The sequence below is a fragment of the Salvia hispanica genome, chromosome 1 (assembly GCF_029641045.1).
Source record: "Salvia hispanica isolate PSC_SH4W2 chromosome 1, Shi_PSC_v1, whole genome shotgun sequence".
NCBI classification, from domain to species: domain Eukaryota; kingdom Viridiplantae; phylum Streptophyta; class Magnoliopsida; order Lamiales; family Lamiaceae; genus Salvia; species Salvia hispanica.
Window position 1 is genome coordinate 66,211,679 of NC_142692.1, and position 21,635 is coordinate 66,233,313.

Consider the following 21,635-nt stretch of genomic DNA (forward strand, 5'->3'; position numbering starts at 1 on the left):
GGATAAATTAAAGTGGGATTTGGATAATTGATATGGCAGTTTGGAGCCGAGGTGGAATAGGGCCAATAGTTATCCAAATCTCCACTTCTCCCGCTTAGACTTGTTATTTGCAGTTTGACCCCTCCATCCTTCTTTTTCTACTTTTTAGTAACAATCTTTGACTCTATTAGTCTCAAATTGTTAGATTCATCGTATTCATTTTAGATTCATACTTATATATATATATTTTTTATTATATTATATTTAATTAGCTTGGATTATTTTTTAAAACTCGTACATTACACTATTCACAACAAAAATGAAAAGAAAAGTAATTTAGGAATATTTTAGTACAAGCTGCCAACTTCTGATATTCAATGGAATCATGTGTCAAAATTTGCTTCCAATTTATTTACTGCTGCAAATTTTCGTTCAATTTTTTTTAAAAAATAACAACAATTGTTTTCTATCTAGATTAAAAACAATATCATTTTCTTCTTCTAATAAGATTGATAAACTACATAAAAATTCTTTGTCCATTACTTATCATATTTGGTGTGAACGAAAAATGACATAGGTGATCCTCATTGGCTCCAACTATTTAATATTTAAGTTGCAATAGTTGAAAATTATAGAATTACTATTACTCTGTGTAAATGGAACTCATTGTTATTTTATGACAACTAATCCTTTAAAATACTAAATATACTTATCATATTTAAAAATAAAGTGATCAACATCTTTGGCGGGAAATAATCTTCACCAATTTGATACTAAAATTTGCAAATCCCTCATCCAATCAATGGCCAGAAATATCCCAATCTTATCTTTCTATAGGCTCCAACTAGGATTCACAATATCACACCAATATCATCATTCAATAGCTCAACAATCAGAGGAAATAAATTTCCAAACTGGAATTCTTTGGCTAGGTTCAAACTGCATGGAATTATCTGTCATATATTTTTGTTGTCACATTTTAATTTTTTAAAATAATTTCCAACTATTTTTGCTATTTAATTTGTAAAATTTAAACTAGTACTTAATGACATTAGGTGTCTCGTATTCATTTTTTATTATAAATTTCAAATTTTTTTTATATTATCTAAATGTTGGATTAGTAATTAATTATTGAGATTGATTCATCCAAAGTTAGGATATAATGGACTGGGATCAATACTAAATAATTCTTAGAGCATTCTCATCCGTCCTCTTATTTAAGAGCATGGAGGTGGGCCCGACCCATTTTTACTCTTTGTCCTTAGGCAAGAGCAGAACACCCACATCCGTGCTCTTCCGCAAGGACAAGCTCAAGGGTCCCACCATTCTATTATTCAATTTAAATACTTCAATTACTAAAAAAATTTCTACAATATAAAAATACATTAAAAAATAAAAATTACATAATTAAAATCCTAGAAAATAAAAATTCATAATTAAAATCCTAAAAAATAAAAATACATAATTAAAATCCTAGAAAATAAAAAATATATATAAATAAAATCCTACAAATTAAAAATTACACAATTTTTAATGTTGAAGTGGGAGTATTTATAGATGAAAATGTGAATTTTGGGAAAATTTTTTTAAAAAAAATTAAAAGTGTGTAGAAAACGGATATAATTAATTGGGAAGTGGGAAAATTAATTTAAAAACGATTTTTAAAATTAAATTTGATTTTTTTTAAAAAAGAAAGAAAAAAAGAATTTCCATAGGCCAATCACAGCCCGCTACGTCAACCTGCTCAGCGGCACAGACGTGCTCTTAGCTAAGAGCACCGCCCTAGCGCTGACAAGGACGGACAAGCTGCATTGGCGGACGAGCGGTGTCCCCGCCGCTGGCACGGACGGACGGAGCACCGCTGCGAATGCTCTTAAACCTTAAACACAGAACAACAACATTATAACTTGAAGTTCATTATAATGAACTAATAACAAACTTATAATGAACTTCATATTTTTTGAATTATATCAAATGATGTCATTATTTTTAAATATATGAATTCCCTATAATGAGCTAGTACAAACAAAATTGTAATGAACTTCGCATTATTTTATAATGACGAATTTAGCGTTACGTTTAAAACTAGTTTAGCATACAACACATAACAATATATTTATTGAAAATACTACTACTAAAATAGCAATAGTGATAAATTGAAGGATATGGATCTCAATCAAATTTAAACAACTTTATTAAGGAAAATGCATTTCATTCAAAAATAAAGTAATAATAATAGGACTATATAGGAGTCAATTAAACTTTATGATCGTAAGAAAAATATAGTGTATTTTTTCACTAAGATTATTAAGTAGTTGATTGTAAAACGTAACAAAAATGTTCCAGCAATCACGGGAACACAATATATATAGGTTACAACTAACTCGTGATTGACATAAGAATCTACAACATTAAAGTTGTAGCTGTAATCACAAAGCAACATTAATCTACACGACATGATCGAATCCGAACTCCTCGTCACCACTAATTATCCATACCCCAAATTATCCATTCTCATTGAAAAAAGGGAAAAGTCTCAATCAAAATATGAAAAAGTTAAAAACCAGCCAACTCTTTCAAGGGTAAAATCTAATCAATTCATAACTAAGTAGTAGTATTCGAAGTTGTGAATTATAGCTAAACGCACTAATTTACAGCAGTAAGTAATGAATTACAATCAAAACATACTAATTAACAACTGATGATAGATATGATTATCCAATTATAATTAAGTTGTGTGATTATTTTAGTTGGAGAGAGTGGATATGACTCATTATTATAATATTATCCATTTAGGATTAAATTATGAGATTCAATCTCATGAACCAATACATATTTAATCATGAGATATAATCTTTCAAAATGAACGCACCCTAAGAATACTAACTCGGTAGTGTTGAATCGTAGTAAAATTCACTATTTCACAACTACACTAATGACTAATTTAAAAATAAAAATAACATACGAGGTTATGAATCATTGCCAAAAACTACTGCTACTAATTTACAATCGAAAGTTATGAGCAGAGAAATACAAGTAGTAGTAGTATAAAATAGCATTGTAGTTAAAACATTTTACTTTTTTTTTTTTTTTTATATTAGAGATCATTTTCATTTTATACAATACTATCATTTTGAACATTTTGCAAAGTTTCCACTCCATTATTAAGGCATCTTCTATAAAAATCTCAAATTAATACTAACAAAAAGGGACAATACTATTGCTACTACTCCTTATTTTGTGTGGTTTTAAGTTAACGAAACCTTATCCAGAATCGCAAAGATGCATGTGATTGGATTGTTGGAGACAAAGCAACCTAGCTAGTCACTATTACATTAATTACATCCAACAACACTCTATTGTCTCCTCACCTCCATTTATATTATGCAATGAATAATATTTTTAGGATATTTGATCTTCTTTTTGTATGTATATATATATGCATGCAGTGCGAGAATGACAAACAGCAAAGCAATAGCCATAAACATGTGCTTTGATATTAGTAGAATTTGTTTCATGCAATATGGATATGTGATAGCCGCAATTTTGGCCATGTGCGCCACTAATCACTCTCAAAACATTTGCCAATTGATTCGAATGATGATTTTGTAATGTAACTTTATAAATTTAAAATAATTCTTTCATTGTCTTCTCGAGTCAATTTAAACATTGTGTAATATTTGGAACATCCATAACCCAATATATATGTCATTTTGTGTCTTTTTTTTTTTTATCGTTATTTCATATTTGATGTAGATCGGGATCACCAAAGCAAAACTGATTGCCCAAAACAATTACTCTATGGAGTTGCCTAAAATGCATTTGTCACCTCATTGGCTCAATGTAATACTACTACCTTATTTTTCATAAAAGCAATGCATTCTTATTTTTTAGTCCGTCTCACAGTAGTATACAATGTACATTTTAAGTTTAAAACCTTTTTTATTTCAAATGAAGGTGATACTCGTTATCAATTAACAATATTTTCATCACTTTTTCTTTCTACTTAGTTCTTACTTTATCAATTACTATTTATTAAAATTTGTGCCCAATCAAAAATACATATAAGACGGAGGGAATAGGAAGTATCCCTTTTAAGATCTCAATCCAAGTTCATATATTTTTCAGGTATGAACAAATAATACTATAAGGGAGTGTTCGGTTTGCAAAATTGTATCTCAAGATTAAAAATGTAGTGTGTTTGGTTCATGAGATTCAATCCCACAACTCAAACCTAGATGGATAGTCATGGATAGTTAGTCATAGCTATAACTCTCTATGACTAAAATAATATTATAATTCAATCCTAGATTATATCTTGGTACTATTTAATCTAGAAACCGAACACCATCTAAATGAAGAAAGTGATGAAAAATATGGCAAAACTATTTATTATAAGAGCATCCACAGTTGGGCGGATGATAGTCTGCCCGGTGCATTGTAGCCATGCGGACGATGGCACATCCATCGTCTGCGGTATCGTCCGCCCCACTGCGGGCGACGTGGACGGTAGTACGCGTATTACTTTTTTTTTTAATTCTTCAAAATCTATATATATACACCATTTTATACTTCCATTCACTCTATTGTATCTCATTCTCTATTCTCTATCTCACTCTTCCATACACCACAATGAATCCCGGTGATTACCCAAGTCTGAATAGTCCGATGTTCGGTGGTGGTGCACAGTGGCCGGGTACAGACCTTGATAAAAACCGACCCCGACTTCGGCTGCGGGACATGCCTACGCAGAGTTGGTGGCGGTCGGCAACCGGAGGATGTTGTTGGACACGCACAACGCCCTCAGGCAGACGGATAACCCGGCTGAAGCCGAATACCTCAAGGAGATGATCGAGCATCTCCGTCACCAGTTGAGAATGCTTTAGACTAGCCTCTTTATCTGTAGTGCACTTGTTTTTTTATTTCCACTTTGTAACTTTTTTTTAATTTAGTAAGTGTAGGATTTGCTTTAATTGTGGTGTTTTTTTATCTACTTTGCTTGATATATTTGCAAACATAAAGTAAATACAAAATAGAAGTATAAAAATTAGGACAAACTTTAGAGCGTCCCACTACAGATAGAAAGATATGAAGATAAAATGCTGATGTGATGGAGCATAAAGCACCCAATAGGGCGGACCTTAGAACGCTCCACTGCACTAAAGTAGTAGTACTATGTTGTAAGGTGTAGTAGTATAGTAGTAGTAGTAGTAGAAATTAAATTCGTGAATACACCCAAATTGCCAAAAAGAATATGAGAAGTACAGGGCCCAATATATAATAAATAGACAAAAAGAATATGAGAAGTATAGGGCCCAATATATAATATATAGATGGGCTTAAAACGGCCCATCTGTAATGCCTCAAAAACCATTGAACCTAGATTCTATGGAATTGAAAGCAGTCTTCTCCATTTCTACTCTTCTTACATCTCCCCATTTCTAGATTCTATGCTCCGATGGAGAAGCAAGGACGCTGCTTAAGACGATTAATCTTCGGCTGTTGTGAATCGAGCTAAGTATTTTCGTTTTCCTTTTCCATCTCAATCACAATCTACCCTTGCCTTTATCAGAATCCCGGTTGTTTTTGTCTTGATGAAGGTGATTAGAGATTAGGGTTTGGGGATGTTATTCGATTATTGCCCAATCTCATTTCTTATGAATGCAATTCTAGACCTTTCTTTCGTGATGTCCTCTTTATCGGCTTATGATTTGATTACTCAAGATTTTCTTCGTTTCAATGCATATATGTAAATGTTGAGAGGTTTAGTAACTGAGCTACCGATCGCATTAATCATAGGGGAGAGAGTTTTGGTGGTTCCTTAATAGGAATTCCCCTTTTGCTTGATTGTTTCTCCCAAAGCAGACCTTTTTGCTTCTGAAACTGTGTTGTTTGGTGAAAATTCTGGCAATACTCATAGATGGAGAAGTCAGAGAGTTCCAACAGCAGAAACTGGGGCGTATTGTTCCGTCTCTTTGCTAAAGCGATTGCGGATGAGGATGACTGTCGTAAAATTGAAGCTTTGAGCAAGCTTGCAACAATGTCGGAACACGCACCTGAAAGTATATTGGTACGTACTGTGCCGATGTTATTAGAGCTTCTCGGAAGCCCTTACAGTAACTCAAATGCAAATGTTCAAGAAGCATCAGCTTGCTGCTTGGCATATATTTCTTCTCAAGGTGATATGGCACATCTTATAGGTCATTCAGATGCCATCCCTAGACTAGTGAGACTGTTGCCAAATTCTGATGGGAGTTTCCAGATGGCTTTGTTGAAGTGCCTCCGAAGAGTTATAACATATTGGATCCCAAATCGCGTGAGCTTGGCTAGCCATGGTGGATTGGAAACCGTTCTTGCTATGCTTGAAACAAGCTCGGGCGAGTTTAAGGAGATTCTGTTGGAAATCTTGAGTTCATTGGCTCTTGTAAGAGAGGTTAGGAAGTTTCTTTGGAATTTAAGGAGAGTCGATCTTCTTGTCGAAGCTGCTAGTCATGGCTGCATGAGTTCTAGAACTAGGGCTGCTCAGGCAATTGGCTTACTCGGATTGATTAAAAGAGCATGTCGTGCACTTGTGGATGTGGGCGCTGTACCAGTGCTCATGCATTTACTCACAGAGGGAACTGCCACAGCGCAAGTGGTGGCTGGTAATTCACTTGGTGTAATCTCTTCTCATGTCGATTTCATCAGACCTATTGCTCAAGCAGGAGCTATTCCTTTGTACGTTGAGCTTCTTTGCGGCTCTAATCTTGCTGGCAAGGAAGTTGCAGAGGATGTATTATGTGTATTAGCTGTTAATGAAGAGAATGCAGTGGAAATTGTTGAAAACTTGGTCAGGAGTCTTAGAGGAGGCGATGCCAGAGCTAAAGCTGCAGCTATTGGTGTTATATGGGATTTGTCGAGTTACAAGTACTCATCTCCTGCAGTACGGAACAACTCTTGTGTCATCCCAATCTTAGTTGAGCTTTTGGGGGATGAGAACTTTGATGTTAGAGAGAAAGCTGCTGGAGCTGTTGCTCAGATGAGCCAAAACAAGGCTGATCGTGCAGTTCTCGCTAATTCTGGAGCTATACAACGGCTCATCAGTATGCTAGAAGCCGAGGATGATGTGCTGAGAGACGATGCTGCAGAAGCACTTGTAAATTTCTCTTTGGACCCATCACTTGGGGAGCAGATCTCCTGTATACTGGAGAATCCTCTATTCCAGAATATGCAGCTTAGAGTGATGCAGATGCGCGACGCTGATCGACATATGGAGCCGTCTTTACAAGACCCACTCACCTTGAATCCTGCTGCCCTCTCTGGAATTTTTCATTAATTTATCAGTAGCATTACAGATAAAAACATGCATCTGTGAAGTTTACATTCAGTTCAGATCTTTTTACAGCATCCTAAATAATTGTACTATTTCTTTTTGTTGGAATCTATATCTATACTGTAAAATGGCAGTTGTGGGTGTTAGAGTTTTGGATTGTTGTAAAAACTCTTATTTTATTTTTCAATAAATGAAACTGATTATTTTTTCATAATGATGTTATGTTTTTATATTTAATGGTTTTTTTTTGTATGTTTAAATGTAGAGAATTGTTTTGCTGGGCGACTCAGAATGAGTGCCCAATGAGCGACATCTTTTTTTTTCTCCAAATTTTATTCTCTATCAACATCATTCATAATCCAATCTTTCCTTCTCCTTTATTTTTTCTTCAAATTGAAATTTCTAAACACATCTTGCATTTCAACTTCGAATTTCTTGCTTACCCGGCTAGTGATTCTCTCCAGTCTCCATGATGTTTTTCTCCAAATTAAAATTTCACAACACAATCAATTTTTGATCAATCAAGGCAATTTGATGCAAAAGAGAGAAAATCTGCAAGGATGAAAATTGGGGAGAAGTTTTTTGGAGTCCTTGGTGAAGAATCAAGAACGATACATGGAGAATTCCTCAAGAAAGTGTTCAAAAGAAGTTTCATTCTACTGCTTTGTATTCTCCCAATTTGACGGAAAATAAAGACTCAAAAGAAGTTAGGGAAGAGAAGAATTCTCAATTAAAGCATAGTGGAGATTTGAATTGGAAATAAGAATTGCAGACTGAAAATTAGAAAGAAAAAGCAAGAAAGGGAAGAGTCACTCATCGGGCGCTCATCCTGAGTTGCCCACCAAAACAATTCTCTTTAAGGGCTCGTTCGGTGATGACTAATTGGCCAGAATTGGGGTCAAATCAGCTCATTAATGATGGTTTGGTATTCAATAACTGAACAATCATGGCCCTCGAAAAATCCCCCGGCCCGCACTGTGCGTTTTGTCTTTTGTCTGAAATAATTCACGCTTCCAGATATTGGAAATCTCGACTGCTATAGTGATGAAGAAATGGTGGCGAGTTTACCAAAGTGACCTTGACTTTTTTGGTTTCCCCCAAGTCTGCCTTCCGTGGTCATTTGGAGTTGTGCATTTTCTAAATACTTTCTCTCTCTAGGTCTGCACTCCTCCTCGAATCCATCTGGTAAAACTTTCGCAATGCACTCGAGCAACCCAGATAAAGTTGACCTCACTGATACGAAGACCGTGAGCTATCTCTCTGATCACTTTATTGCTAGTACGAACCACGCTCCCGAATGACACGTATAAAAGTGAACCGGCTGGCTTGGAACCGAGCCACTTGGTTATGTCTACCTCGGCGTGAAGGCTTCTGTCGACGGCAACGACATATATGACGATGAAGAAAGACAAACGTGAAAAAGGAGGAGTGAGGCACACCCAATTCTTCGTGATCGCCTTCATCTGCAGCTTCGCTTACTACATACTCACAGACTACCTCTTCCAAATGCTGACCTCCATCTCCTAGATTTGTTGGCTCTTCCTCCAAAATGTCCTCGCCCAGCAGCTTGGCTCTGGCCTCCACGGCCTCGGCATCGCCGCCTTCGACCTCGACTAGTCCAACATCTCCTCTTACCTCACCACCCTCTGGTTTGCCACCGCCAATGTCGTCGTCGGCTTCTTCATCGTCATGTACGTCGTTACCCCCATCAGCTACTAGTGCAGGGGGTAGAGGGGTAGTTGGAGGAAATTTGGAAGATTGCTGAGGACATTATCGTCTGACAACACGCATACTGCCATTTCGTCTCTTCGAAATATGAAACACCAAACATACAGCAATGATGGAGGGGTGTGTGGACCACCCATATTTATTTAAGTCAAGAGATGAATCTTGCATTTCCATTAACCATCACTGAACAAGCCCTAAATATATAAGAAACAAAACATGTCGAAGTCTTTGTTTAGTAGACTGGTTGTGGGTGTCATTCACTTTAAATTAACATGGCCAGTTCTAAATAAAGGAAAATAATATCCCTTTCGTCTCACAAAAATATGCACTTTCCAATTTTAAATACTATTTTCTCTGTAATGCGGTGAGACTCATTCTCCACTAACAATACTTTAAATACTTTTTCTTTCTACCTCTCTCTTACGTTACTAATTTTGCATTAAAACCCGTGCCGAACCCAAAGTACATATTCTTAGGAACGGAGGGAGTATTTCACAACATAGATAGACCTTGACTACTTATTGTGAAAGGTTGTCATGTCAATCCGTATATTTCTAACCTTAACGAAATAAGATGATATTGGTGTGGTATAGCACTGAAAGGATCTAACAGCGAGTCAAGCCTTTTTGCTATTTACTGAAAGACGAGGTCTCGATAAATTTAATATTTCTTAATCAATATATTTAGCTTTGAGCATACGTTATTGATTATGCATTGCTTTGATTTATCACATGGTGCAAGGTTTTTTAACCCAAGAATCTTGGTATTTTGAGTAATGGTAATTAATATCTAGTGGTGCTAGGATTGCTATTATATTGCATCGCGCCCAGTGAGTCTGGTTTGATAATGTCCTCAAGAGGAGGCTTGTAATAAAGTTTTATTATTCGGAACTAGGCCTGCAACTTTAGTCCGCGGGTTTCAGGTATACCCGCTCCCGACCCAATACCCGACGGGTTTTGGGTACCTGAAATCGAAATTATGGGTTCAGATACGGGTTTGGTTAGTTAATGTCAGGATTTTTTGGGTTAAGGGTACCTGAAACCCGTATTAGGGTACCCGACTAATACTCGGTTAAACCCGATTAATTATGTATTTGTGATAAATATTTTTATTTAGTATAGGGCCTATGGCCCGCAGGGTAAATTTATTTAATCACGTGTAGATTTATGCCAAAATTCTTTATTTTAAAATTAAGTAGTGTCTATTTGTCTAATGTATAATATAGTCATAGAATCATAATCTAGAGAAAGCTAAAGCATTAGAATTGAAGTTTAGACTTCTAATAATAGTCAATAAATAATATTATTGTGTTATTTTTAATAACTTCTATTCTCATCACAATATAGTTTATATAAAAGAATAAATTTGAAATATACTAATTTCGGGTTTATGGGTACCTGATTAGTAAGGTTCGGATACCCGCACTTGGTATTAGGGTACCCGAATTCACGTACGGGTCGGGTATTGGGCATGATATTTTTGACATTTTGGGTTCGGGTACCCGAATTTACAGGTCTGTTCAGAACCTAGTTAGTTGGAATTTTATTCCATGAATATAAAATAAACTTTTTTTGCTAAGTCCACTCTTGGAGTAAATAAGATACTCCCTCCGTCCCAAGATATGAAACGCCTTTCTTTTGGGCATAGGAATTTAGGAGATACTCCCTCCGTCCCGCTTTAGCAGTCCCATTGACTTTTCTGCCTTCTTTTTGTAAAAATGATAAAAAATAGTTAAAGAGGTGAAATAGTAAATTAAGAGAGAGAATAATATAGAGAAGAGTCTTATCTACATTATTGTGTCTCTTATTTTACCATTTCTCCACTTTAACTATTTTTTATTATTTTTACAAAAAGATGGCAGAAAAGTCAATGGGACTACTAAAGCGGGACGAAGGGAGTAGTTGTTTAGTGGTGTAAGTGGAGTTGGTAGTAGAGTAAATTTTTACAATAAATAGAAATGATTCAAGTGTATTGGGACACCCTAAAGTAGAACAAAGGTCTAATATCTTGGGACGGAGGGAGTATTACTTTCTTCGTCCCACAATAAGAGTCACATTTGGTGTGAGCATGAGTTTTAAGAAATGAAAAGAATGGTGGATTGCATAAGTTAGTGAAATATGATGTCCACTTTTTTATATTGGTTTTATAATAGAATGCTAGTGAAGTGAGTTAGCGGAATGTGAGACCTGCTTACCATTTATGGTAAAAGTGAAAAGTGAATCTTATTGTGAATCGGACCGAAATGGCAAAACGCGACTCTTATTATGGGACGGAGGGTAGTAATCAATTAAGTTAATAGCAGACATTAATTAATTAATAAACATTTACTCCCTCTGTCCGCGAATAAAAGTCCCGTTTTTTCATTTTAGTCCGTCCGCGAATAGGAGTACCGGTTCACTTTTACCATAAATGGTAATAAGGTCCCATCTTCCATTAACTCATTCCACTCACATTTCATTTAAAACTAATATATACAAGTGGACCTCTATTTCACTAACTTTTTTCTACCCATTTTTCTTAACATTTCTTAAAACCCGTGCCGCCCATGAATGTGACTCCTAATGGCGAACGGAGGGAGTATATCTTAAACGCGAGAAATAATTAATTAAAAGACAATTTACCTCTTTTCAAGACAATTTGTCCCCAAAAATAAAATGCATTGCTATTTAGAATTATAGTATTAAAAACCTTGATACATAAAGTTTAATCATAATATATTTCACATACCAATTACATAAAAGAGAATAATGAAATCAAACATTCCTGACTAAACAAGGTGTGTTATTTTAGTAATATCCCGTTTAAAACAAATAATATCTCAAGGAATTGATTATGGAATTAGTACATGTACACTAACCATATCAGAAACCAAAGAGTACTAGAATTGAAATCAAATATTACTGAGTTTAAAAATAGTCTGACTCCACTTAGAATATTCAATATCCAATGTACATTAATTCCATTACCCTAATTAATGATTTTTTCTTTTAGTTTCATGTATCCATTTATTATTCTGTTAATTGTAAAACAATAATATTTGAAAACTGGAATGAGTGTGTGATTTAGGTCTGTGCAGTTACTGGAAACAAGAATTCTTCCATCTTTCCAAAGCTGCTATATTTTAGTTTTCTCCTTGTTATTTCCTTAAAATATAAGAATCAACTTTTGTTTAGTGAAATTATTCTTTGAACTTTGATACATAAATTTGAATATTAATACGTTCAAACCTAGCTACATGCTGGAAGACCTTCGGTCTTAATCCGTAAACCCAGACTACCAGAATTAGTGGGATTCCATCAAAAGTGGATTTGTTATACATGCGGTCAAACAAAAAAATTATATACAATAAAAACATGTAATATTGATTGTAAAATGTATCGAGTAACTCACATCATTAATACCTTATTTTGTAAAATTTTGAATTGATGGGATGGCGGTGGAAGCACAAATAATTCAGAGAATTAGATCTATTTAGCAAATTATTTAGACAAATTCTATTCGCGCAATTATCACATGTATCATGCTCGTAACTTGAATTAAAACATGCTTTTGATTAATTGAAACCTAAAACATGTTTTTCAATGGAGCAGAATAATACCTTTTTGATTCTCCAAAGAATCGAAGATGGCTTGCTACTTCTCCACGTGATGATCTTCAATAATAGACCATGGATCTTCTAATTGGTTCCCAACTGTATTCCGAAGTCAGTGTAGGCTAATCTTATTAGAACAATAGGACTTAAATAAAGAAGACAAAAGTTCCTCACGGAGTTAAAAAAGACAAAAATTTCGTCCCCTTCAGTTGAGAGAAGGGACGGAAATTTCAGCAAATAATAATTGTGTTTCTGTCCCACCTTAATTCTCCTATTTATATTAAGTTACATATTGGACTCAGGGATCCAAAGAGATTTAGATGTTGCCTCCCCAATTAGCTCTTCTAATTAAATTGAACCCACAATTTAAGTACAAGCTTATATTGGAATATCATTATCAACCACTACATAATAATATTGCACTGTCCATCCAAATTCGAAATTACAAGTAATCCGGGTTTTCATTTTGTTTAAATGTTTATTTCCCGCACTTAAGATAGAATGTCCATAAATTAATTATTGTCTGCTATAGACGTAATTAATTAACAACTTATTAATTCCAAGAGTGGACTTAGCAAGAAACACTTATTCATTATTCATAGAATAATTAAATTTGAACTAGCTAGGTTCTGAATAAGAAAACCTTGTTTCGAGCTCTTCTTGAGGACATTATCAAACGAGATTCACCACTCCCGCGTTCCAACAGAATAGCAATCTTAGCACCGCTAGATATTAATCACCACTACCCAAGATATCATGATTATTGGGTTGTGAAAGACCTGGACCATTTGATAAGTCAAAGTAGTGCATAATCAATACCGTATGCTCAATGCTAACATACGTTGATTAAGAAATAATTATTTTTCAAGTCCTCGTCTTTCAGTAGATAGCATAAAGACATCTCTTGCTCTTAGGTAGTCAGAGCCTATCTAGGTTGTGAAATTCTGCTTTTTCTTTGTTCAGAACTAACCGTGTTATCTTAAAGTAGACGTCGCCCACAACCGGTATACTAAAACAAAGACTTTGATTTGTTACGTTTCTTATAACATTTAAATATCTAAAAATATTAAATGTAAAACATAATATCATTATAACAAAAATAATCTGTTTTATTCCTTAAAAAATAAAATAAAAGTTATAACGATATTCAATTACTTTAATGGTGATTTCTTGTATACAAACTCTAACATGAATTTCAATACGTAATTCTTAATCTGGAACTGGTATATATTTTTGTAATATTTCTACACATCATGATGATTGAATTGGTAATCATTGAAAAGTAATCTTAATATTAGCCTCATGATGATTGAATTGGTAATCATTGAAAAGTAATCTTAATATTAGCCTCATGATGTGAAGTAATTGTACTTTAACAAACATGTAAAGAATTTTGTATTATTAGGATGGGATGTAATTTACCTTGATAAGATTAGTAAGATTAAATGCAATCTAATTATTTTTGTTACCTTTTGTTTGTTCTTCTATCTTCCTTGTAGCAAAAAGGTGATGCGGTCACCCTGGTCGCCCCCACACCCCGGCCCGATAGTTTGTGAGGGGGTTCAATCAGGGTACACATCGGCCCGTTAGAGAGGAGGCCTTCAATCCACTGTCCTGACAGGAGCCCATCTCCCAAGGCCTCACACTTGTGCCTGAGAGATGGAAGCTCCCACACGCCAGTAGTGGGATTCGAACCCAACTCCTTGTAGCAATATCTGCTCCCCCGAAACCAACTGCGCTAAGCCCCTGCGGGCTGTTCTTCTGTCTTCCTACCATTTTCTTCAGGTTGTATTGTAGAGCTTCTCACGCGTGCATCAACTATGTGCGCCCTTCTGTAATGATTGTTCTAACACTTTCTCTTTCCTTTTCGTTCAATGAGAGAGGCGGCTGGTCTCTTATTAGGGTTTCCTGTTCTTCCTTTCGATATTCCCGTGAGAGATAGTTCGTTTTAATAGGAGAAAGTCCAATAATAACTTATTAATTGGGCAAGTCAGAGGGCCCATTAATAGGCCTTTTATTTCTTTTTTTACAATTGTATTTTATTTCCATTTAGGTTTCTTATTTATTTGTTTTATAATATACTCCCGCATCCCATAATACAGGTTTTGCCATTTCAATCCGTCCTACAACAAGAGTCATATTTCACTTTTATCATAAATGGTAAGTATGCTCCACATTCCACCAACTTATTCCACTCACATTATATAAAACTAATATATATAAGTAAGATCTATATTCCACTAACTTATTCATCCCACTTTTCTTTACATTTCTTAAAACTCGTGCCATAACTAAATAAGACTCCTGTTTCAGGACGGAGGGAGTAGATTCTATGCATTATATATAGTAGTATTTATTTAAAGTCCAATAATAGTGACTTACTGTTTTTTTAATGTTGTATTTTATTTTCATTCAAGTTTCTTACTTTTAGTTTTATTATATTATACTATATAATATTAATTATCTTTCATCTTGTTTTTAGTTTTATTCAGATTTAAATTAAATTTATAATCTGATATATCTAATGGAGTATTTGTAGCTTATTCCCTACATAGATATTTAGAGCTTATCCCCTCTAATATTTTTTTTCTTCTGATTCACATGTTTTTTCCCTGTATTTTACATTCTCTATTTAAGTCTTCATTTATCCTATTTTAAGACAACAGTGCATTTAAGTAGATTTGTTATTCATTTATCTTCTGTTTATTTCTGTCCATCATATTAATTAGGCATTTAATATGAAATTGTTAATTTTAATAGATAGCAGTTTTATGAAAGGAAGTATGAGTTCACTTGTGTAAGATGTGCATCCATTCTTTTGCTGTCAGTTATGACATTTGATTGTCCATTTGTTTCATTGTTAAGTTTCCTTCTTTGGAAGCTTAAAACTTGCAAAACAACAAAGTATGAAATTAATTTCACATACTTTGTGGTTACCATAGTAACAATAATTATATGCAAGAATTTTTGGAAGAGAACCACATATTACCTAACCCTCCACCTTGAGGGTGTTTAAAAACAAACAAAAAAAAAAACCACATATTACCTTTTCATTTAACTGTAAGCGGTCTTCTTCACTACCACAAGACAACTTTTGAAGAAATGACTCCTTTTGTTACTTTGATAAACCATCTTCATAAGGCAATTACTAACTCCATCATCAAAGCCCATTATTGATATTTTCTAACAATCCAGATCATAGTTTGAAATTTGTACAATATGTTAAAAAATGTCAACACATCATCAACCGTTGATGATGTGCAGACATTTTTTGTTGTTGTTATTTTGTCATCCGTTGATATTTTATAACAGTCCAGATCATAGTTTAGAGTTCGTACAATATTTAGAGTTTGCATTTGATTACATCCTTATTTATATATAAAAAGGTTTTATTGTATATTTCCTCTTTAATTCTTAGTCACACATTTTCCTTTATTTGTATATCTTATTCTAATTAGCACATTTCTTAAAAATAAGCATCATTATCATTAATTCCTTTATTTATATTTTATTTTACTCCACTCATATCAGAATTTAAAACTGTTTAAATTTGCTTGTCGAATGTGAAATGCTTCATTTAGAGTGGGATGAAAGAAATGCATTTGTTTTTTTTGTTACTCCTATTTGGTTTAATGTTTTGTATTGTTTACAATGTTATGAATACTTATAACATTTATTCTTAATTATAAACATCATTATACAATCTTTTTTTCTTTATTTTTCATTTTAATCCATTTATTTTAGAGTTATTTGAAAATCTTATGACCCATACGTGTAGAAAGGGTGGTAACACTAGTTGTACTAAAAATGCACCTTTTTGTTAATGAAGTACAGTAAATATACATTTATACAAGTAAATGCTGTTTTATTTTCTTGTAATCAAAAGTATAACTCGGTTTCAATTTCAAATATCTAATCGTTGCATTCAGCAACAAGTTCCAGGGTTGCATGTCCAACTTTCTTCCTCAGCAAGAGTATCATTCCGACTGCATCGACTCCCTCTCCGATCACCACCACCCGATCTTTCTCGTCCCCTTCGAGTTTCACCGAGCACACACCTTTACATATATAAATAAAATCAGTTAGGAATGAAAGAATTTAGAATACATCAAATAATCAATAAATAGTGCCATTAATTACTACCACCTGATGTCATGGCAGCAATAGTCATGGCCTTGGATCTGCATTTTTTGCATTTGAACTTTATCTTTATAACTATCTTTTGCTGCAACATGAAAACAAGGATCACATAATTAGATCCTAGTAACATATAAATTTATTATTAAAGTAGATAGTGTATATATATGGACATATGTATACCTGCATGATTTGAACAATGGAGATTATAACAAATTATAGGTGGAAGATGATATTAAATTGATGTGTGTGTGTGTGTGTGTAACAATGGAGATAACAAATTAAGTATAGGTGGAAGATGAAACTGAATTGATGTGTGTGTGTGTGTAACAATGTGTATATATATAATCATAGATATATGTATGTATGAGTTGTATGTAGTAATTGAATGTAAGAAGGTAAAAAGGAGGATGAAACGCGGCAACGACCCTAAAATTTAGCGTCAAGAAATAAGGTTTTGTTTTGTAAGTGAAGTACCTGTTAATCACATGACTGCATATCTTTTTTAAGGGGGTTCCTACGTGTTAATTCGAAATTACTCATTTGACTTTTTCTTATTTCTGAATATAACATTATTTAATTTACTAAATTTATCATTTTTTTAATGATTCTGACAATGCATTACAAGGAGTCATTATTATAAATTTTGCAATCCTCCTCTTTATAATTAAATGATTACGATTATTTCTCAAAATATATAAAATGAGTTCAAACGATATAAATTTATCCTCGTTTTGTATGCAATATTCTCTTTCGTTTCAAATAAACAGATTTATGGCATTCAGAGAGGAAATTTATAACGTTGATGTTCTTAAACTCACAATCAATTTTGCCACAAAATTAACAAATCGAAATAGGTTGATCGTGAATCTCGGCTAAAAACATATAATAACTTGGCTAATGCTAAATTACTTACAAGAGCATTTGAAGTTATGTATTATAGCTTAAAAAATACTAGTAGTAAATCAATACTAATTAATAATATTGAAGTTAAAAATGAAGTTAAATTTACAATGGAGAGTATTATAATTGTGACTTATAGCTACAAGTCAGTGTTAGAAAATTGATTTTTTTTCGAGAAAGGAATCTGAATAGTGGAGACACGGAATAGATATTGAATTTTTATGACACATAGTATGAATAGATATTAAAATAGAGAACCAAAATTAAGCAAATGATAGTTAAAGAGATGCTCAACCATTGAACCAACATTATTTTTGAGCTGGAACCATGTTCGCAATTCTGTTTCATAATAAACAAATAGTGTAGTGTCTAGAAGAATGAATGTGAGATTTTGTATAATTAATATACTATGTAACGTCATATGATAGGTGAAGTATGACGCAAGAGAATCCAATGATAGAGGGATTCCATATGTAGATTGTAGGTTTAACACTTAAATTAATTTTTTTTTCATTTTACGGGACTATATATTTATATTTCTGCATACTAGGAATATTGAAAATGAAATAAAATAAATGCTAGTATGACTCAAATTATGTTCATTTTATGAACATTTGCAGTAGTGATAATGATATGATAACAATAATTATAAATTATACTCCCTACGTCCACGAATAAGAGTCCCGTTCACTTTTTTGCACTTGTTTTATGGAAATGATTATAACTAATTAAAGTGGAGAAATGATAAAGTAAGATAGAGAATAATATAAATAAGAGTCTTGTCTACATTATTCTGTATCTTACTTTATCATTTCTCCACTTTAACTATTTATTATCATTTTTACAAAACAAGTGCAAAAAAGTAAACGGGACTCTTATTCGTGGACGAAGGGAGTAACATGGGGTGTAAATCAATAACCAACGAATGTATCGTTAAGCTAATCCTCCTCTTATTAGATATCACTGATAATCATATTTTGACACGTACTCTTAATCCCATGCTAATATATGTGAAGCTCTGAATTAAAAAAAATCTTTTACGTTTATATGAAATTTTTATGTGAATTACTGTGCAAAAGTTTATATCATCACAAAAAGAATATATATGCTCAATAGCGATCGTACCAAGGAGCAATAAAATTATTAGAATCTAAAATTGACAAGGATAGTTGCAATAATCCTACAGTGTGAATGTAATCGCCATTAAATATTTGACGATACTTGATAGCAAAACCTTCCCCTAATTTTTGAAAGACAGTACACCACATACAACTCAAAGTCTAAACTTATACCACTTTGATTAACTCGATTTAAAGTTGGTATATGCTAGGTGAGTGCCTAATGAGTTTGAAGGACTGTTGAAGGAAATCAATTATCATGTTCATGAAGCTTTGATTTATTGGGAATTTATGCATTGAATTATAATTTTGTTGTGTATATGTGGGGTGAAGATATGTGCGCTGGATTTACGTTTTCGTTAAAGTTAAATTATTATTATGAATAAAATATGTTGCATAAGTACTTATAAATAATACTCCTCCGTATTTGTCTTGAATGAATAAATTACTAATAATATTAATAATACATGACATTAAATGTTATAGTGTGAGCATTAATAACAAAATATACATAATTAACTAATTCATTTTAAATGTAATATTATTATTATCATGATTAAATTAATGTAATATTAGAATTTATTTAATACTTCATCAATCCCACAAGATTGTCCCATTTTTCTGTTTTGGACCATTTCACAAAATTTATTTTATTTCACTATTTACCATTTTTAGTAGTAGATCTCATATTCCACATTCATTTCTACTCACATTTAATTATAAAATTAATATATAAAAATAAGACCCACCTTCCATTAACCTTTTTTATTCACTTTTCAATTATATTCTTTTAAAAACCGTGTCGAATAAAATCAGCGAAATTTTTAGAAAAAACATATCCCAATCTTTTATGATCACACCTTGCTGCTTTTTGTTCCAGATACATCGCCCACAACTTCATTCCACAAAACCCCATCTCGTCACGAGCCATACTTTTTAATTGACCAGATACAGTCTGCAACCATAGCATTGAATCTATATTTCTAACCGAAATTTTGTACAAGATCAAGTTTTGATTTGGAAAGAGCTACGCTTCCGCAAAAACATTTCGTATAAAAGAGAAAACCGGAAACAAAAAAATGGTCAAAAAGAGGAGAATTGTACAAGATCAAGTTTTGATTTGGAAAACAAATATGCATCAGCGCAAATTAAAGAGGAAATCTAAAAGAAAAATTAGTAAAAAGAGGAGAATGGGATCAGACTGACGTGCAAATATGATACATTCAGCAGAGCAAAGCCTCTGAAAATAGCGATATATCGTTTCGCATCATTTCCCAAACAAAATCTCAAATCTCAAATTAGATAAACAAAACTGCTAAAATGACTAAGAAATAGCACTGGCTTATGATTTGCTCTCTCAACTGCACATGTATATATAGGAGCGTTTTCCATTTTCAGTAAAGCAATCGCGGCGGCGGAAGATCTATCAGCAGTAGCCCTAGCTTTGCCACAGACAAGTATTTGGGCCCAACCAATATTTGTTATATGGGCTTTCTAATCAAGATTAATAAAGACTGTCATTATTTACTCATTCACGGAATTTATATTAATTCATTGATAGGAGTAATTTTGAACTTTCCAAATAATTTTTTATTCAATATTTTCTGAATTTAAAATAAATGATTTCTATAAACCCCTTTTAATAATATAATTGAAAAAAATAATCACATCTAGAGAGTTGCAAACTCCACCTTGAACATGGGCTATTAGAGCATCAGCAGCGGCGGACGTTCGTCCCGATGGCTATGGGACGTCCGCCGTTGTGGCATGCGAACGGACGTCCGTGGCGGACGTCCGATACAAAATTAATTTTATATATATTTTTTTCAAACTCTATATATACATCTCGTTAAACTTCATTTCATTCGCACCACTTGTGTTAACAAGTTTCTATCTCTTTCTAGATTCATTTATTCTGACGAAATATGTCGCATTACGATAGTGATTCCCCCTTCACGAGCGAGTCACAAATGCAGAATATTCCCTCACCGTGTATTCCATCTCGAGTTGGGGGAAATGCCAGCGGAAGTGCACCGATGTCCGGGATGATGCGCGGAATGTCGACGATGATGCAGCAACCCTAAATGGGGGGGATGATGCCCGGGTACTACAATATGTCCGGGATGATGATGCCCCAGATGCCGGGGATGATGCCCCAACTGCAACAAACGCCGGGGATGTTGTCCCAAATGCAACCGGGGAGGATGATGTCCCCGCTGCAACAGGGATCCACTGCTGCTGCGGGAGGGAGCAGGCAGGGTGTCCCCCAACCACATGGGGACAATGTCTATCGTCCCTATATGGATTTATTGTGCAGTGATTCTCCCCAGCGTACTTCGCTGGAGACTCGTACTGCACTGGAGACTCAGTTCCCTGACGTTGAGTTGTTCTCTTTTGAGGAGTTGGGGATATCTCCGCGGACGTCGCCAGCCACACAACCAGCAGCGAGGAGGCGAAGGGCGGGGAAGAGCAAGGCCATTAGCTCGCGTGCAGCGACTGATGGTGGGGCGGGGAAGGAGGAAGGCGGTAGGAGAAAGAGGACCGTCTGGAGCATTCAGGAGTGCGTCGCACTGGCAAAGGCATGGATCAGTGTAGTCGAGGATCCATACGTCTCGTCCAACCAGGTCATCGACAGAATGTGGTATCGCATTAGCCAAAGCTACTTCGAATGGAAACCGGCCGACGGGAAGCCTCACAATGTAGAGCAATGCCGGGAACAGTGGGAGCGGCTGAAGAAGCAACTCAACCGATTTGTCGGCCTCTACCAAAAGAACATCCGGTCGGCAACCAGTGGCATGACCTCCGAAGATGTGAAGCTTCTGTCTCACCAGTAGTTCCCCGACAGTGAGAAGGGGTTCGGGGAGTT

General features: G+C 34.3%; 2 protein-coding genes and 1 non-coding gene across 3 annotated transcripts; 1 reads left to right on the top strand and 2 right to left on the bottom strand.

The window, feature by feature from the left end:
• Positions 1-4,553: 4,553 nt before the first annotated feature.
• LOC125223910 (ARM repeat superfamily protein) lies at positions 4,554-7,505 on the top strand. Its single transcript, XM_048127216.2, has 2 exons — positions 4,554-4,849; positions 5,425-7,505. The coding sequence occupies exon 2, from the start codon at positions 5,900-5,902 to the stop codon at positions 7,292-7,294; it is 1,395 nt and encodes a 464-aa protein (XP_047983173.1). The 5' UTR covers positions 4,554-4,849; positions 5,425-5,899; the 3' UTR covers positions 7,295-7,505.
• An 8,930-nt stretch (positions 7,506-16,435) lies between these two features.
• On the bottom strand, positions 16,436-17,046 carry LOC125223127 (heavy metal-associated isoprenylated plant protein 47). The gene is made up of 3 exons (XM_048126118.2): positions 16,932-17,046; positions 16,758-16,836; positions 16,436-16,669 (listed from the first exon to the last, which is right to left on the bottom strand). The coding sequence occupies exons 1-3, from the start codon at positions 16,935-16,937 to the stop codon at positions 16,524-16,526; spliced, it is 231 nt and encodes a 76-aa protein (XP_047982075.2). The 5' UTR covers positions 16,938-17,046; the 3' UTR covers positions 16,436-16,523.
• Positions 17,047-19,958: 2,912 nt separating this feature from the next.
• On the bottom strand, positions 19,959-20,048 carry LOC125185781 (small nucleolar RNA Z122). Its single transcript, XR_007170279.1, has one exon. It is a non-coding gene; the product is annotated as a small nucleolar RNA Z122 (small nucleolar RNA).
• Positions 20,049-21,635: the final 1,587 nt, after the last annotated feature.